The 16,876-nt window shown below is 45.1% G+C and overlaps 1 protein-coding gene and 1 long non-coding RNA gene across 11 annotated transcripts in view; one reads left to right on the forward strand and one right to left on the reverse strand.

Annotated features, from left to right (window-relative positions):
* LOC122177239 overlaps window positions 1–10,261 on the forward strand; it is a 35,417-nt gene extending 25,156 nt beyond the window's left edge. For 5 of the 7 annotated variants that reach the window (XR_006178004.1, XR_006178005.1, XR_006178007.1 and 2 more), the window contains one exon: window positions 3,626–4,280. This is a non-coding gene — a long non-coding RNA (uncharacterized LOC122177239). Of the gene's footprint in view, window positions 1–3,625; window positions 4,281–7,898 lie in introns of those variants that run through there. The other 2 variants (XR_006178009.1, XR_006178006.1) reach the window with 2 other exon arrangements.
* Window positions 10,262–10,281: 20 nt separating this feature from the next.
* On the reverse strand, window positions 10,282–16,175 carry TRIM13 (tripartite motif containing 13). Of its 4 annotated transcripts, none has more exons than XM_042866413.1 (3): window positions 16,118–16,175; window positions 15,567–15,717; window positions 10,282–11,589 (listed from the first exon to the last, which is right to left on the reverse strand). In XM_042866413.1, the coding sequence occupies exons 2-3, from the start codon at window positions 15,672–15,674 to the stop codon at window positions 10,357–10,359; spliced, it is 1,341 nt and encodes a 446-aa protein (XP_042722347.1). In that variant the 5' UTR covers window positions 15,675–15,717; window positions 16,118–16,175; the 3' UTR covers window positions 10,282–10,356. The 4 variants fall into 4 exon arrangements, with proteins under 4 accessions (XP_042722347.1, XP_042722349.1, XP_042722350.1 ...); XM_042866415.1 differs by lacking the exon at window positions 16,118–16,175 and adding an exon at window positions 15,879–15,955; XM_042866416.1 differs by lacking the exon at window positions 16,118–16,175 and adding an exon at window positions 13,892–14,025 and having other exon boundaries at window positions 15,567–15,653.
* Window positions 16,176–16,876: the final 701 nt, after the last annotated feature.

Below are 16,876 nucleotides of genomic sequence, written 5' to 3' on the forward strand. Positions count from 1 at the left end.
CTCACCATGGCAGCTCCTGACTTGTTACCTGTTACTCAGTACAAAGTCTTCAATTGGCAGAAAGATTTACCAGATGCTAGAGACATTGCTGAGTGTGAACAGACTCAGTGTTGTCTCAGGCCAGCTCTCACTGGAAAACAGTCTCCGAACACAGCAACAATTGGAACTTAGAGTGACGGGGGAAGCAGATGAACTTTTCTATCTGCTGCTACTCTTCTGGGAGGGAGAGATCCAAGCTAAATAGGGTACTGATAATTAATTTTTGTGAATAACAATTTGAAGTGGTAGAAGTGGCCACAGACATAGAATCACTCAGGTTGGAAAAGACCTTAAAGATCATCAAGTCCAACCATGAAGACATCTAAGAAGAAATTCAGAAGAACAGGAATCCCTGTCTTCATATCCTGAATGTGTTGGATATGAACCCCTGAAAAATGTTGTCGTGCCCTTCGGTCATCGTGGCTGTGTCATGTTGCTGTGAGTAGACAAGAAGTTGGGTTTTGAACCATCCACAGAATTGAGGTTATCAAAACCATAGCAAAGTTTAGGAATTTGCTAGTAGGGTGACTGCTTTCCACTGTGCAACTGGATTGGAAGCAAAAGCCACCAGAAGGGAACGTCCAAGTTAGCGGAAGTATCACCCCAGTGCAGCCGAGGCAGTGCTGGTATCCAGACCTTCAGTGCTTGTCTGTGCAGCCACCAAAAGCCCAGTCACTGTTTCCAGATGTGGGGTATCACGATGACTGATTCAATGTCTGGATCCTGCAATGGCTCACTTCCAGTGCAGGTACAGAACTGACCTCAAGAGAGAATTTGTTCTTCAGATACGCAAAGCATCAGTGCAAGCTGTTCTGCAGAGCCACTCATCTAGCAAATTCTAAGTCCCTACAGTCTTTTATATGTCTGTGTCCCACCCTACGTCTTCTGTGCCTTTTCCAAGTTCCTGTAGCAGCTGTCACCCACCCATTCATTCAGTCTATCAGATCTTCTGCTTTTCCTTGTCTGACAGTGTTGGAACTTCTGGCAGCTCAGCTAATTCTCCTTTCAGTGCAGTAGAATCATAGAATAATTTTGTTTAGAAAAGGGCTCTAAAGTCATTAAGTCCTACCATTAACTTAGTACAGTGCGTACGCTTCCTAAGCACCACCAGAAAGTGGATTCCACAAAGGTACTGAGTCCCTCCAGCCCTATGTTTATCTTTTATCTCCTCTGCAAAAGGAAAAGTAAATTGGGTTTGCTCTCTTCTTTGGTCTCTATCCACTCACTCTCTTCCTCTGCTCTGCCAGTGATCAGTCCTAGGAGCAAGCTGGAGGGCTTATAATGGCATGCAAGGACTGAAGAAGGATCAGCACGTGCTGTGTAATGTCTGTTGCTGAATCACTGAATTGTAGGGATTGGGAAGGAGCTCTGGAGATCATCTAGTCTAACCCAATGGCATGCCTGTCAATGACTTTTATCACACATTTATCACGGGTGGAAAGCATAGAGCAGTCCTTTCAGAAGGCCTTCAATGAGTGCTGCAGACTGCCTTTGAAATTCAAAGAAAATTGAGTTCCTAACACCAAAGTATGAGTAAAACCCCAGAGTTGATGTTTCCGATCCACTGCCTTTTTTCCAACCTAGAATGAGGATGGAACAATGCTGCAACATTTAATTCTCAATTTCTGCAAGCACTCAGCTGGCTGTTGTGGCAGTAACTTGCTTAGAAAGCAAAGCACTAAATTCATTCTGCAAAGCAGATTTGTAGACATTACTGTTTCCAACCTTTAGGGCAACATTCATCATCTTTCTAACCAGAAAGAAGCCACCAATTACTGAGCCACTGCGTGAGAATGGAAGTGGAGTAAGAATTCCTGGGGAAATTTACACGTCAGATCACTCTTAGAGATAAAACTTCGGGGGGTTATTTCAGCAGCAACGACATTATGGTCCAGAATGCCGACGTTCCCTCTTTTTTAACAGAAGTCAGATTTATTTTGATTTGACATGATGACTGGTGATTTACATCCCGCCCACCCATCTGAGAGTACTCTGAGCTCCAGGCACATCTCCAGCCATTTCCAGACTATTCACATCACGGTTGGTCCATCCATTCGCTAGTCACAACAAGGCCTTCTGTGACTAATTATGGCCTGACTGCAGCAGGAGATGCAGCTTCAAAGAGTGGGAATCTTCAGATGCTCTAGCAGCTCCCTTGGTTCCCAGTTCTTTATTTATGTGGCTTACATTGAGCTGACAGATTTAACTGGGCCGTTGAAGATATGGTCAAAGCAGCGGAGTCACTCCCTTCCCTTTTATTGTTTTCTGAAGACATAACAGGCAAACGCATCTGTCAGTAGAGAGGAAGTTCTCCATCGCTGGGCTTGCTTTGGGCTTTTACATGCTGTTTCAGTAGCATCTGGGAATAGATCAATATAATATTTGGTAGGGAGTTGTATTTCCTCGTGATGCACTGTAAATCTTTTATTGTAGATACTCCCACTGTTTATTGTTGAAAATCAATAAAAATAAACCTTGTAAAGTTAAAGCCTGGCAAGGGTTCAGCGCAAATCACAGGGAAGGAATAAGAGGCAGTGAGTCTCCCTCCTCCTCTTGGATAGTTCCCAGCTTGCTTCCCAGTGAATATTCAATAACACTTTCCAGCAATCTGGGAACAGATTTTTATTTTTTTCCTAATTATTCATAGTTATGCACTTGAATTGCTGTGATCTCAAACAGGACTGACTTCTTATCCACTTTGGCTGCTTTCTGGCACTGAATTCAGCTGTGGATCAGAACTGCATCCCACCCAGACTATGGGTTGGATATACCTTAGCTTTATCCCTTCCCAAAACAAAGACAGTTAAGCCTTGCAAAGCTCAGATTCACTGGTTATTTCTGAGCATTGCAATTGAAAATGAGCCAAACAAGGTAAAAACTGGGAAGATAATAGACCTTCCAATGAAAAAATAAACATAGGGTAAAATCTAACTATAAAAGAGGGGGAAAATATTAACGTAAGAAAGAAATACAAGATGATCTCAGGTGATGACAAGTGGTCTCAAATTGCAGCAGGGGAGGCTTAAGTCGGATATCAGGAAAGATTTCTTCACAAAAGAGCGTTCAAGCGCTGGCACAGCTTCCCCAGTGAGGCAGTGGAGTCCCCAGTCATGAAGATGTCCAAGACACATGGACGTGGCACTGAGAGAGACAGTGTAGTGATGGGACTTGGTGGGTCAGGCTGATGGTTGGACCTGGGGATCTTGAAGGTCTTTTCCAACCTCAACGATTCTTTTTCTTTCCAAAATATTGATTTTTTACAAGTGAATCATAGAAACACAGATTGGCCTGTGTTGAAAAGGACCACAATGATCACTGAGTTTCAATCCCCCTGCTATGTGCAGGGTTGTCAACACCAGACCAGGCTGCCCAGAACCACATCCAGCCTGGCCTTGAATGCCTCCAGGGATGGGGCATCCACAGCCTCCTTGGGCAACCTGTTCCAAAGCATCAAGTGAATGAAAGCAAATGAAGCATCAAGCCACTATCATCCCTTTCTAGAAAATCTACTTCTGCGATGTAAACTTGAGCACCTGCCAGACAGAATGGTAGCATTGTCTTACAGCTTCATTTCCTTTCCCTCTAGCAGCCCTACTGCTCTGGGATTCTGCTTGTGTGTTACAAAGCAGAGGAGAATTCACTGCACATCCAGAAGTAGGCTGGATTTCTGGGACAGTCTGCAAATTTTTTGCTGAATGCAATGAAGAATAAAAAGGCAACCGTAAATGGACTGAAATTAGCAAATTTTCTACCTTCTGGACAAAGGAATTCTCTTGAGAAAGTGGGCAATGAGTTGAAGAAGTAGAATATCAGTGATCACAAATTCCAAGTTAACTGGAAAAACAATCCAAGGTTTCAAAAACTTCTATTTAATCAAAAATAGAGGTAGCTGTGAGCAATCAGAGCTCCTTGTTCTCCTGAATGAAAAAACATGACCGGATCTCTTCCACCATGCTTCTAGTCCAGCACAGATTGTATTGGGAGATGCCATAGCTTGTGGACGTGCCAAGATGTGTGTGAAATTAGTCAGTTTAACACGTAATCTGGTTTTGACCAAAAGGCTTGAAAATCACCCAGACTTGTGGTTAATTTGTGCTCTGATCAGCCAAATTCACTTCTCCCTCTGCAACTGCTGCCTGCTGGGGAAATGCACCAGTATGAAAAGCTCTGCTGCTGATACGCTTGTTGAATAATTGCCATACACACGTGCTCTTATACTTCCTAAAGCAACTATGAAGAGAAGAAGAAAAAGATGGGGGGGGGGGGAGAGAAACAGGCGCAAAAATGACACATCTCAGTTAATTGCTAAGAATAAATTACAGAAAAGCTTTGGAATCCTGATTTAGTGATTTTCATACGCACAGGTTCTTGGTACATGGCCCTAACAGGTCAAGATAAAGTCAAGGTGTCCCTGCTGGGGCAGGGGATGGAGCAAAGGGACTCAGGGAGCCCAGACAGCCTCAGCTGTGCCGCAATCTGTGAAATGGTTGTATCAAATTTTCCTTTTGCCAAAACCACAGAGCACGAGTAATGATGTAGGTTAAAACATATATATTTCTTTTTCCTTATTTTAAAAGAGTTCAAAAATGGCTGTTACAGCAGTGAAAATAAACTCACTGCTTCTGCAGTAGGTGAAATAGCCTAATTTTGTTGGTAAAAAGTCTAATGAAAGGCCTGTGCTCAAAGCATTAACATATTGGTTGACATTATTGACAAAAAAATCCAGTTTGAAGTGAAAGCGTGTTCCATAATATTTACTACACGTATGTAGCCTGTAAGCAGCTTAGGAGATGTCGTCCCATAATCACATTATTTTACCCCTGGAAAGCTCCAAACACCTGTGTCAAGCTAAAATGCTTTATGGTAGCATAGAGAAAATAAACATCTGATAGCAGCACCAGAAGTCTGAAATGATCCATTCCATTGCAAACGCTACAAACATGAAACAGAAGACTGATCCCCACCACCCATCACCATTCCTAAGTGCTGTAAAGAAATTCACACTTTAAAGCTAAAGGAAAGCCAGACCTAATTAATCAGACAGGCTGATGTAGCATGTTTTCTCAACAAGAAACAAAAATCAGATTCAAATAATGAATCCTTGACACTGCCATGATCTGCCTGTTAGGTAGGACAAAAGGTCTATAAATCTATAAAGCCTCAATAACTCTCCCATACCTGAAATAATTGTGGCACTTTTACAAACCATTGGACAGGGTTAAAATTCCCAAAGCGACCTCTGCCAAGCCTCCTTCCTGAATACCTTTTCATTTAACAAGCACTAAGAGATACCTCGTGCTATCTTGTTTAAAATTTCACCAATTCTTCCATCTGAAGGACTGTTCATCACATTTTTGTTCTTAGAGTTAAGGCTCTAAGAACTGACTGACTCTTTGTTTGCATCACAAGTATTTTCTGAGGACCTTTATCATTTAATTCTCAGCACTAATGAGCAGCTCAGTGTCTTCAGAGTGTGGGGAGAGGACAGAGGAGTATTTTGCAAGAGACAGTGGCACATTATTATTTCATGAACGCCAGCAGTGGCTTCACAAAGCCATGCTCTCGTGTCTCCAGTCCCACAGCAACACAACTTGTGACCTTGCCATTACAGGAATTGGTGTTTCCAAAGCAGAAACCACCTCCAGTCTTTCAGGTTGACATTCCTCCTCCGGACACTTCTCCACACTGCTTCAGTCCTTTTTGCATGCATGCAAAACTCCTTTGCATGTGATCACATTTGAAGAGAACATAACATAGGAATAATTTTCTAGAAGGAGTGACTGATCTTCTGTGAGTCACAGAAGTTTTAGCCACAGAGAAAAACAAAAACTGCCCTTGAAAGTACTGCAATCTGGTCCACAAAAACAGCATTGAATCTGTGGTTCTTTTATTTAGAATTAAAGAGGGTGGAGCAGGGAAAGGCAGGAAAGCATTTTTTTTTCCGCCTCCTTTTTTAACAAGTTGTTTGTTTGTTACTTCCCTCAATAGCCGCAGTTTCAAATGAGCAAACAAACAAACAAAAAAAAGGCCGCTGGTGCTGACACACACCACCTCTTCCACCTTCACAGGAGTATAGGAAAATGCATTATTTCCCCTTCTGCACTCGGCTTCTCCTTGCCTGCACTGTCCCGGAGCTCTCTGGGTGTTGGTTTGCAGCAATGCTAAGGCTTACAGGCCTCTGTGTTCTTTCAAAACTGTAGCACTCCACTTTTTTGTCACTGGAAACTGTCCTGGTGCTTACGAGGCGAAATCCATCCTTGAGCAACGTGTCAATCAGCAGGCCTAGCACGTTAGTACCATTTATCAGCATTCTGTTGTCAGGTTTTATGGAGACGTACCTGAAAGAAGAAAAAAAGCAGTTACAGAACACTTCTAATACTTTTCTCGAAGGATGTAATCAAACAACAAAAATAATAAAACAAAATCAAGTGCTCGGATGGAGCATGCCAGCAGTTGGCTGCACACACCTACAGCCAACATGCTGGATCTCTTGCCCACTTTGAGGACAACTTCACTCCTTCCCTCTTTGTAAGAGCAGCATTCCTCAGCTTGCATTTTGCAGACTGAGGAATAAGCCCTTTTCCTTCACCCCCACAACAAAATTTACTTAAACCAGCAGAAAGAACCCTGAATTAATCAGTGCAAGAGAGGTGGATGGCATCCTCTGTGTAATATGTGACAACTTCCCGGGTAAGAGATGATGGAAAGGACAGCAAGGCAATGTACATCCCAACAGCACCACTTCCCACTACACAGGATCTCTCTAGGAGCAGTGACATTTATTGCAGTCACCCCATACAGCAGCTCTGGTGGTAACAAATAAGAAAATCATTTTCACATCACTTCAGGATTTTACTTGCTATCAAGTACAGTGTAAGAATCTATCCAGTTGAAGGAACAGAAGTCAGATAAAAGTACTGTTACAAAATACATAAGCTGAGGAGTGAAATTGTTCCACAGTTCACAGGGAAGTACACCAAACATTTACGGAAAGCACACAGAAAAGATGCCAGCACAAAGACTGAGTCAAGAGAAATTCAGCAGGCTACAGTGCCAAAGCTGGCTTGTTTCAGGGGGGTTCAGCATCAGGGGATGCTCTTCTACTGGTATGCAAAGGAAAAGTCCTACAAAGTCAGAATTAAAAAAGGAAAGAATCAGGCATAGCCATAATGTGCTCAGCCAATTGTCAGTCCAGTAAAATAATTAAAAATAGATAAAATTGAGGTTTGCCATATAAATAGATGTCCCTTCACAAATGCAAAGTAGTTCTCTCTCCCCTGTGCTTGCTTAGCTGAAGAGAGCTAAAAGGAAGATAGGCTCTATTGATTTTTTTTTAAGACACAATCAAAGGACTGCTGTGTTAATTCAAATATTCAGAGAGAATAACCCTTTTGGAACTATTTCAATGAAATTTCCATGAAGTTCCAGATGTTCTAGCTGCCACAGAGGACAAATGAGGTTACATTTTCTTATACAGTAAGAATGTGTCCCCATACAATAGAGACATCCAGCAAGAGCTTGTTTTAAAAAATATAGGTTGCTATTGGAATATGATGCTGCTATCACAAAAATCATTGATTTATAGCCATCTCAATTAAACAAACTTCACTCTGAGAAAACCCACTGTGTAACCCATAGTTAATAATATACCCCTTCTTCCTGGAATAAAAAGGCTGTACAAAAGCTCTCCAGTCCCTGAACTGCTATCTCAGTTCCTCTGGTGTTTTTGACCTGTTTAGCCACCCTTTATTTCCTCTTCTCAACATGAAAGTCTATAAGCTAGTGGATTTTAGCCTCCTCCTGTACCTCACTGCTTATTTATTTTGCTTTCTTTGCCTCATTTCATGCCATTTTTCGAGTTTTCTACGAGGTCACTGATGCTATGAAATTCTAAAGCCTTGCAGAGAGAGCACAGAAGAGAGACCCAACCAAACACGAAAACGAACATCAAGAACAGTGTTTCAGACAGTCAGGAACATTTTTAAGAACAACATGACAGAAATCAAACAGGGTACTTCAGAGCTGGAAAACATAACATTAAGCTAGCAGAAAAAAGGAAACATTTTTTTCCTCTGACAATTGTCCAACAGCTTCTTCACAATGAGCTTGCTAAGTGTGCAGAGCATATTCCATGAAGGAGAAGCCAGGAAGCTGTTTCTATCATGAGAAGTCACATTCAGGAGAGTACCTGGCCACAAAGCGGTCACCAGCAGAGCAGTCGGTTCCACACTGAAAAACCATGTCGTGATGAGAAGGTCTTTCCAAAGGAAGTGGAATTAGTGGTTTCTGAGAAGGAAAAGGACTGCTCCAGCCCTGCCCTGGCAGCTGCCCCGTAAGCACAGTGATCTGCTCAGCCAGTGTCTCCACGGTGCTACTGCAGGAACCGAAGATCCGGAAAAAGGCCTGCATCTCCTGGAGGAAAAAACGCACCTCCAAGATCTCCAGCCTCGGCTTCAGGAGGTGTTCCTGGCCCAGGAGCTCAGCCAGAGGGTACAGCTCATAGAATTCCGCTTCTCTGCGCAGCCTCTGGAAGTCTGAAAAATCAGCAGGCAGAGAGACCTGAAGAGTCCTCAAGAAGTCCATGATGTAACTGAACAAAGCGGCATCTCTGTCCACAAAAAACTCTCCGTTCACCAGTTTAAACTCTGGGTCGTCACCACCCAACATGCGTGCTAACCTGGACTCGGGGAACCGCAGCAAGGTGCAGGGCCGGGTGACAAACCTCACACCTCCCACACTCACAGCAACCACCTCTCGACCGCTCATCGCTACCTCAGCTCCGCTCCGTATGTCTGTGACTTGATCTCTGCTACCCCACAGGCCATCTGGAGCAACGTGTGGGGCAGCAGCAGCGCTCCCAGGTAACAAAGATGTAAATACAATACTTTTGTTTGCAGGGCTTGGTTGCTTGGAAACTTTGTTTCTTGGAATTGAAGCTTGCAAGGACTACTGGAAGACAGCAAACTGATCATCACAATATATTAAATCAGGATAGAGGCCAAGGAACATCCCCAAAGTATGGCACCCATTTCTTTTCTTTCCTGGAAACGTGGACAGAATGCTTTTATTCTATATATTGCTGTTCATAGGACTACCGTAAGAAAAAGGGAGATGTACTTCAGGCCACATATTTCAGGATCATATGCTCTTAAAGAAGGGCACTTCAGCAAACTCAAGCTTACAGTTCACTTAAAGCCACTGTTATCCCACAAGCAAGCCAGTAACACCCATAAAACTCAATTCCCAGTACATTCAAAGATCATACCTATGTCTTCGATGTTAAAACACCAACAACATCGTTATTCCCAAGGCCCTACACACCATTCCAAGCAAATCATCCCATCTTTTTTCCTGGCTCTCAGAATTACAATCTGGATCGACACAGATGGAGAGAAACTGTTCCTCCTGCCATCATTGCAGGCCTACAACACAAGCTGCCTTCTCACCACACTGACTGTCAGCATCAAAGCCACATCTTAAGGAAGCATGGCTTCAAAGAGACACGGATGAAACAAGACAACCCAGGCTAGAGAAGTAAACTGCCAAGTATAGAGTACCTTGCAGCTTGTTCTCTTATCAGTATCAGTCGATTTCTTTTTACCTCTAGAATTTATTCGAGGTGTTTACCCTGAATTTGTTTTTGTAGTATAGAACATGTAAACAATAAACAGTATCTACAGTAATCAGAACACACAGGAAAATTCAACTCGTGGTTTTACAAAAGTATATAAAAACACATATACATACATGTAGATATATTCACCTACGTACACACATACGTTTATTTTTCAGGGAATACAGGTAAAACCACCCTCAGGTAGAAAGGGATTCCAGACTGAACTCTACACTGTGTTTTGCAGTAGAAGGGCAATCTTAAACCCCTCACATTACTGTACACTCTTCTCAATCACAGCTCTTCTTTTTGTTTCCAAACGACTTTCAAATTAAGAAAAAAAAAAATCAACTATGCCCTATAGGAGTGCTTTTTATCAAAGAATATACAATTTCTTACTCCACAAGCATTTTGTCATTATAGTAAGTACAAAGGCCCTAAATTTCAGTAAGGAAAGTGATTTTAAATGAATATTCCATAATCACCACCACAACAGAAGTCCAGGAACATGTTCTTCAGAGCTCTGTTTCACCTTCAGTTTAGTAGTGCTCCAACTACACAAACATTACAGACAATCTGAAAACATTTCAAATCTCTGATTGCTTACAATGAAAGTCTTTAAAAAAAAAATAATTAATTTTACAACGTTCTATGCTTTTTTTCCCCATCAAATCTCTTTTACTTCTTACGTTTCAGTAAGGACTTCACAACAGTTTATACTTGCACACAAACTGTGCAACATTATCCAGTACAACCAACGTGTAGTTTTTACATTTCTCACTCAGAAGTGAGGCTCCATCAGTCATCTGTTCCCAATAAAAGACTGCATGATCAGCTATCTCCACCGTATCTGCCAGGTAGGACAAGCTAATGGTAAAGAACTGAGATTTCCAGCACTGGAAGTTGTCAACCACAGACTCCACAAAAGACATTCTGGTGACAGCAAGAATAAGCAAGCAGATGAGAGAGGCTACTATAAATCTGCGTGAAAAGACTGAGGGAATCTTCAATTTCAGACTGCTGTTTTCCTGAGGTAAAGAAAGTTTGTCCACGTCAACCAATTTGATTCCATTCCACTGGCTGGTATCAAAGCTCTTCATTGTAGGGGTGATGTCCACACTGGAACAAGGTAAAGGGGTTTCTCTGAGCACTTTGATTTTTTCCCTGAACTCCTGCATCTGTTGCAGAAATACAATGGGTTCTGACACGTCTTTGAAGGCCTCTGCAATGTTAAAAGCCATCCGCTGCTCCTGCAGAATCGAGTTCAGTTTATTGATCTCCGGATCGTAGGCCTGCATCACTGCAAGCTTCATGGTCTCAAAGTCAGAGAGAATCTCATTTCGCTTCTGCTCCAGCGTGTGCTGCAGTTTATCAAAGAATTCTTTCACCTTGTCAGAATCCTTGGTCAGCATCTGCAGAGCTTTCCGCTTACTGGTTTCCAAGGTATCCAGCCGAGAGAGCGCATCTCCACAACGCCACGTTTCAAAGCCCTGAAACAGGGTTTCAAAAGCCCGCTTCTCCTGGGAATAAGCTTCCTCGATGGAACAGAACACGTGCTTTGTATGGTCACCACGGGTGGCACAAACCCCACAGATGAGCTGCATGTCTGTCCGGCAAAAAATGTTCAGGGGTTGCCCGCTGTGCACTTTGCACACAGGCATTTTTGGAGTTATTTTGATTTTGTTGTACTTCTCCACGATACCCTTCAGGGAATAATTGACCTGTAAGCTGTTGACTCCAGTAACAGGAGTTTCCTTCCTGCACGTGGGACATTTGAAAGGGGATGGCCTCCACAGCACGTTCCGCACGTTTCCATCCAATATTCCCTCCAGACACTTTCTGCAGAAGTTGTGTGAGCAGGGCAGGACACGAGGATCATCAAACAGGCTACAGCAAATGGGACAGGTGAGATCTTCTTCTAGGAGCTCCATCACGTCCTGGGAAAGAGAACAAAGATGGTAACAGAACTTACAGAAAGTGCTTCTCCTCTCTGGGAAACACACAAAAGCTGATCTCCATCTGAGGAGATATTTTTTTCTCAAGGATCCCAAAGGCAGAGCCCCAGATGGGCTGTGACAACCCAGCCCAGAATCAGATCTTCCCCAAAGGGATCAAGTTAGCTGTGGAATCTGGCCACCAGATGGCAGGCACAGGAACGGCCTGGGGTCCAGTCAGAACCATTTTCTCACTCTCAAATAGAAATACTGGAAAAGGGCTTGCCAAGAGAGGCTTTCCATGTCAAACGAAAATAGCTCATGTACTAGTAATTCAAGGCTTGCATCTTCCTGCACTGATGCAATATGCAGAAACATAACAGATAAAAACTTAAGGAGCTTTTCCTGCTCCCACCACATTTATAAATAACCAAGTGAATGTGTTATTGTTGAGCTGTTCAGCACACAACCAGCATAGTTCAAAGGAAAGCTGCCCATAATTTTTGATAATTTAGAGCAAAATAAAACTGTTAACTACTTTTACTCAGCCACCACCTCTATTTCCAATTCTCACAGCACTAATGCCTCAGTAGTTTCTTCTTGTGGACAAGACCTACAGGAAAAGGATTTACCACACTCCTCAGTGCTGTAAAGTCTCAGTGGAGGGATGCATTCCTCCATCTTCCCAATGCCTCTAAGCCAAGTTCTCAGACACTCTGTCATTAGAGCAGGCTCTGAGAACACAAGTCACTAATAAACACCAAACAGGGCACCAGCTTGTATTAGCCAAAACTCTTACACACTTAGATTTGAGCTATAATTAAAAGGATGCTTCTCTTGTATAAACTCAATCCATATTATGTTTTAAAGTATGTAACAAAATGCCTTTTATAAATTAAAAGATGTATCACAAGAAGAGCATCAAAGTAGTTCTATAACAAGCAAAGCATGAATGAATGAGCTCCTTTATCTAGTTCTGATGTTATTGCTATGGTTCCTCTAAGAAACACAAAATGGCAAGGAAAGAGAACCAAGAGAAGAATCATAGAATCATAGAATCACTAAGGTTGGAAAAGACCTAAAAGATCACCCAGTCCAACCGTTCACCTATTCCCAATAGCTCCTACTAAACCATGTCCCTCAACACAACATCCAGTCTTTCCTTGAACACCCCCAGGGTCGGCAATTCCACCACCTCCCTGGGCAGTCCATTCCAGTGCCTGACCACCCTTTCTGAAAAGTAATACTTCCTCATGTCCAGCCTGAATCTCCCCTGCCGTAGCTTGAAACCATTCCCCCTGGTCCTATCACTAATGACACGAGAGAAGAGGCCGACCCCCAGCTCACTACAACCTCCCTTCAGGAAGTTATAGAGAGCAATAAGGTCTCCCCTGAGCCTCCTCTTCTCCAGGCTGAACATTCCCAGCTCCTTCAGCCTCTCCTCATATGGCCTGTGTTCCAGACCCCTCACCAGCTTTGTTGCCCTCCTTTGAACACGTTCCAGGGCCTCAATATCTTTCTTGCAGTGAGGGGCCCAAAACTGGACACAGTACTCGAGGTGCAGCCTCACGAGTGCTGAATATAGGGGAACAATCACCTCTCTGCTCCTGCTTGCAACACTGTTTCTGATGCAAGCCAGGATGCCATTGGCCTTCTTGGCCACCTGGGCACACTGTCGGCTCATGTTCAGCCGAGCATCAATCAATACCCCCAGGTCCATTTCCTCTACGCAGTCCTCCAGCCACACCGCCCCAAGCCTGTAGCGTCGCCTGGGGTTGTTGTGGCCGAAGTGCAGGACCCGGCATTTGGCCTTGTTGAAACTCATCCCATTGGCTTCAGCCCAGCTCTCCAGCCTGTCCAGATCCCTCTGTAGGGCCTCGCTACCCCCAGGCAGATCCACACTTCCAGCCAATTTGGTGTCATCTGCAAATTTACTGAGGGTGCACTCGATGCCCTCATTGAGGTCATCAATAAAGATATTGAAGAGGACAGGCCCCAGCACCGACCCCTGGGGAACACCACTCACGACCGGTCGCCAGCTGGATTTGACTCCATTCACCACCACTCTCAAGAGCTACAAGGAACGATACATGCTGCATAGGACAAGACTAATAAAATACCACTGATCCTAGGAAAGCACAGGGAAGAATGGCAAGGCCAGTCCTGAGTTTCTTTCACAACTAGACAGATGCAGTCACAGCGAGACCTCACAGTTCCCATGCTTCTCCAGCACCAAGGAAGAAGGGAATTCCCCACGTTTGCCTGGATAAAGGAGTTTGAAAGAGTTGCCAACTTTTCTACTCACCCTGAGGACTAAGGTCATCAGGCAGAAGGCACCTGTTAGAGGTAGGGACAAATGCTGGAGAAATGGCCTAATTACTTCATTTGCCACCTAAGGTTTCCTTTAAGGCCACAGATCTCATTCAGAAACTTCATTTTCTGTAAAAAGAAAGCAATTTTGAAACACCTCTCAGTGCTGGTACAAGCAAAGTTTCTCTCTTGCATTCTCTTTGTAATGGTAGAAAGAACGGGATGAAGGGAAGAGGGTGATCTTGCTCCTAACCTCCCAAGTACTCCTCCTTAGGAATGATTCTCTTTCCAGCCTCCATTCATAGCTTTTAGCCATAGTGGCAGCACACAGATCAATTTTGCAGTTAAAATGACAGTTGTACACCTTTAATAACTGGAAATTCACCATGCAGAAAATATTTGTTCTGGTCCACTTCCTTTACCAGGAAGGATTTCTTTTCTTAGTTAGGGAACTTGAAAAGAAGCTTTTGTACAGCTGGCAACAAGTAATGCAAAGCACTGCAGAAAACACTACACACATTCTATCAAAACTTTAGGGCAAACACTGAAGACTTTCATGCTCCTAAAAAACATTATATGCAAAAACGTTTTGTGATCCAAATAAAATCATCTTGGTGCATTCCAGGACCACTTATCCAATGAAAAAAAATATGCTTTATAAACGCAACCTAATTTCAAAACCACTGCATTACAAGTTTAGGGTTTAAAAAAAAAAAAGAAATGGGCAAATCTATAAGCTTTCAGTTTTCCCCTTCTCTTTCTACAACAGTAGTCACACCAAACCAAATATATTGAAAACCTGAAAGACTGGTTGGGACAGCTGAATTCCTGCCTTCTTCAGGAGGTTTATTTTAGAGAGGAAGCTGCTCGTGGACTAAAACATCCCTCTGAAATATCCCTTTGCACTACCAGCTCATTGTGTGACTATAGGTTAAAACCTAGCAACTTGATGGGACTCAGTAACCCTTACAGGTTCTTTCCAACTTGGGATATTCTGATTCTAACTCCTCCATTTCTCCACTGGGATGTACTCCGTGTAACTTCTGATTTGGGTGCGAATGGCCCCAAATTCACCATTTGTAGTGTACAGACCAAAAGGCACTGAGGTTTACTCCTTCACCTGAACTACACAAACTCTCTGGGTACGACCACTGAAGATGTCCTCCACTAGAAAGACCAACCTGCAGAGTTTCAACATTCAGAACTGCAAAACAAATCAAACCACAGAGGTAAAAACAAGCTACACTGTAGCTTTTTACTGCACTCCAAAGACAAATTCACCTGGCATGTGCCTCAGCACAGAACTCCGGTCTGTCAGCTAGCAGAAAGCAAAAGAGAATTACCAAGCTTCAAGCAAAACAGAAAGAGAGCTCTTGAGTTGCGAGTTTCCCACAATGACAACCAAGCACTGTAAGTGAAACTTAACAGGCTGTGCTTCCTAAGGAGCTGAAATAGTCAGGAGGGCTCTCATCCCTCTCCCTCTACATGGCCCCCTACTCCTCATCTCCTCCTGTGACTGACCTCCCTGATCTTCCTCAGGTCACTGTGCTCACGCCACTCAAAACACAAGGCCTGGAGATAAAGGCAGAAGATGGGAGATGGGAGCTTCTCCTTCCAGCACCTCAACTGGGGGGAAGCACAACCCAACCAAGCACCAACACAAACCATACCGCACAACTGCCCTCCGGATCCAGCGGCTGTTCAGGCAGCTGGGGAAAGCGGCCACGCTTGGAACTGATTGTTTCACCGCCAAAGGTGGTTTTACTTCTGAGGAGCATCAGAAAGATCCAAAACGCACAGCTTCCAGAAAGCTGGAAAGGCCTGGAAAAAGAAAACAAGCACAGAACGAGGCTTACGGGGGAGGAGAGAAACAAGCTAAGGAGGATCGCCCCTTCCCGAACCACCGGGCTCACAGCAGCGCCGACGGCCGCCCCGCGCCGCGCTGCAGCCGCACACAAAGGCTGCCCCCCGCCGCTACTCACCCTCCCGGGCCGCCAGGCGCCGCGCCCCCCCTGCGCGAAATGGCAGCGACGCCGCAGAAAATGGTCGCGGTTCGGGCGCGGCGGGGCCGGCGCTACCCGAGCCGCCCGGGCAGGAGAGGGAGCGGCAGCCGCCGGCGGACCGGGAGAGGCGGGGAGCGGGCGGCCGCGACCGCCCAACAGCGCGGCCCCCGCCCGCGGGCTGCTCGGGGCGGGCCTCGCCCCGTCCCGGTCGCTCTCACCTCACCGCGGCGGCGGACGGCACCGAGGGCCGCCATTCCTGACCGCGCCGCCGCACGCCCCTCCTCCTCGCTCCGCCGCTCGGGGCGGGCGGGCCGCGGGCACGGCGGGTGCTCGGCGGGCAGCGCTGGAGGAGAGCGGCGGGATGAGAGCCGCCCGCTCGCCTCACAGCCTGCCGGCGTAGCTGTGGTACTTTAATCCGTTCCTCGGATACGCAAAGTGTGCTCGAGATAGCCCAGCACTTGGGCGGTTATGTCTCGGGATGCCATTCAGAGAGACCTGGCACAGGCTCCAGCGGCGGGCTCAGGGCAACCTCTTGAGGTTGAACAAAGCCAAGCCTTGCACCCGGGTTACTGCAGTCCCTGCTATCAGCGCGAGTTGGGGGTGTAAGGATGGAGTGCAGCCCTGCTGAAAAGGACCTGAGGGTACCGGCAGTGACAAGCTGGACATGAGCCAGCAGAGCCAGCAGTGTGCCCTCACAGCCCAGAAAGCCAACCCTATCCTGGACTGCATCCAAAGCAGCATAGACAGCATGGTGAGGGAGTGATCCCAGCCTCTGCTCTGCAGTGTGAGACCACCTGCAGTACTGCATCCAGATGTGGAGTCCTCAGTGCAGGAGAGACGCAGACCTGTTGGAGCACATCCAAAGGAGGGCCACCAAAATGATCCAAGGGATGGAACACCTCTCCTACAAGGACAGGCTGAGAGAGCTGGGGCTGTTGAGCACGGAGAAGAGAAGGCTGTGAGGTGACCTGAGAGCA

Source organism: Lagopus leucura, unplaced genomic scaffold, assembly GCF_019238085.1.
Source record: "Lagopus leucura isolate 7727_CA_CO unplaced genomic scaffold, USGS_WTPT01 Super-Scaffold_100001, whole genome shotgun sequence".
NCBI classification, from domain to species: Eukaryota; Metazoa; Chordata; class Aves; order Galliformes; family Phasianidae; genus Lagopus; species Lagopus leucura.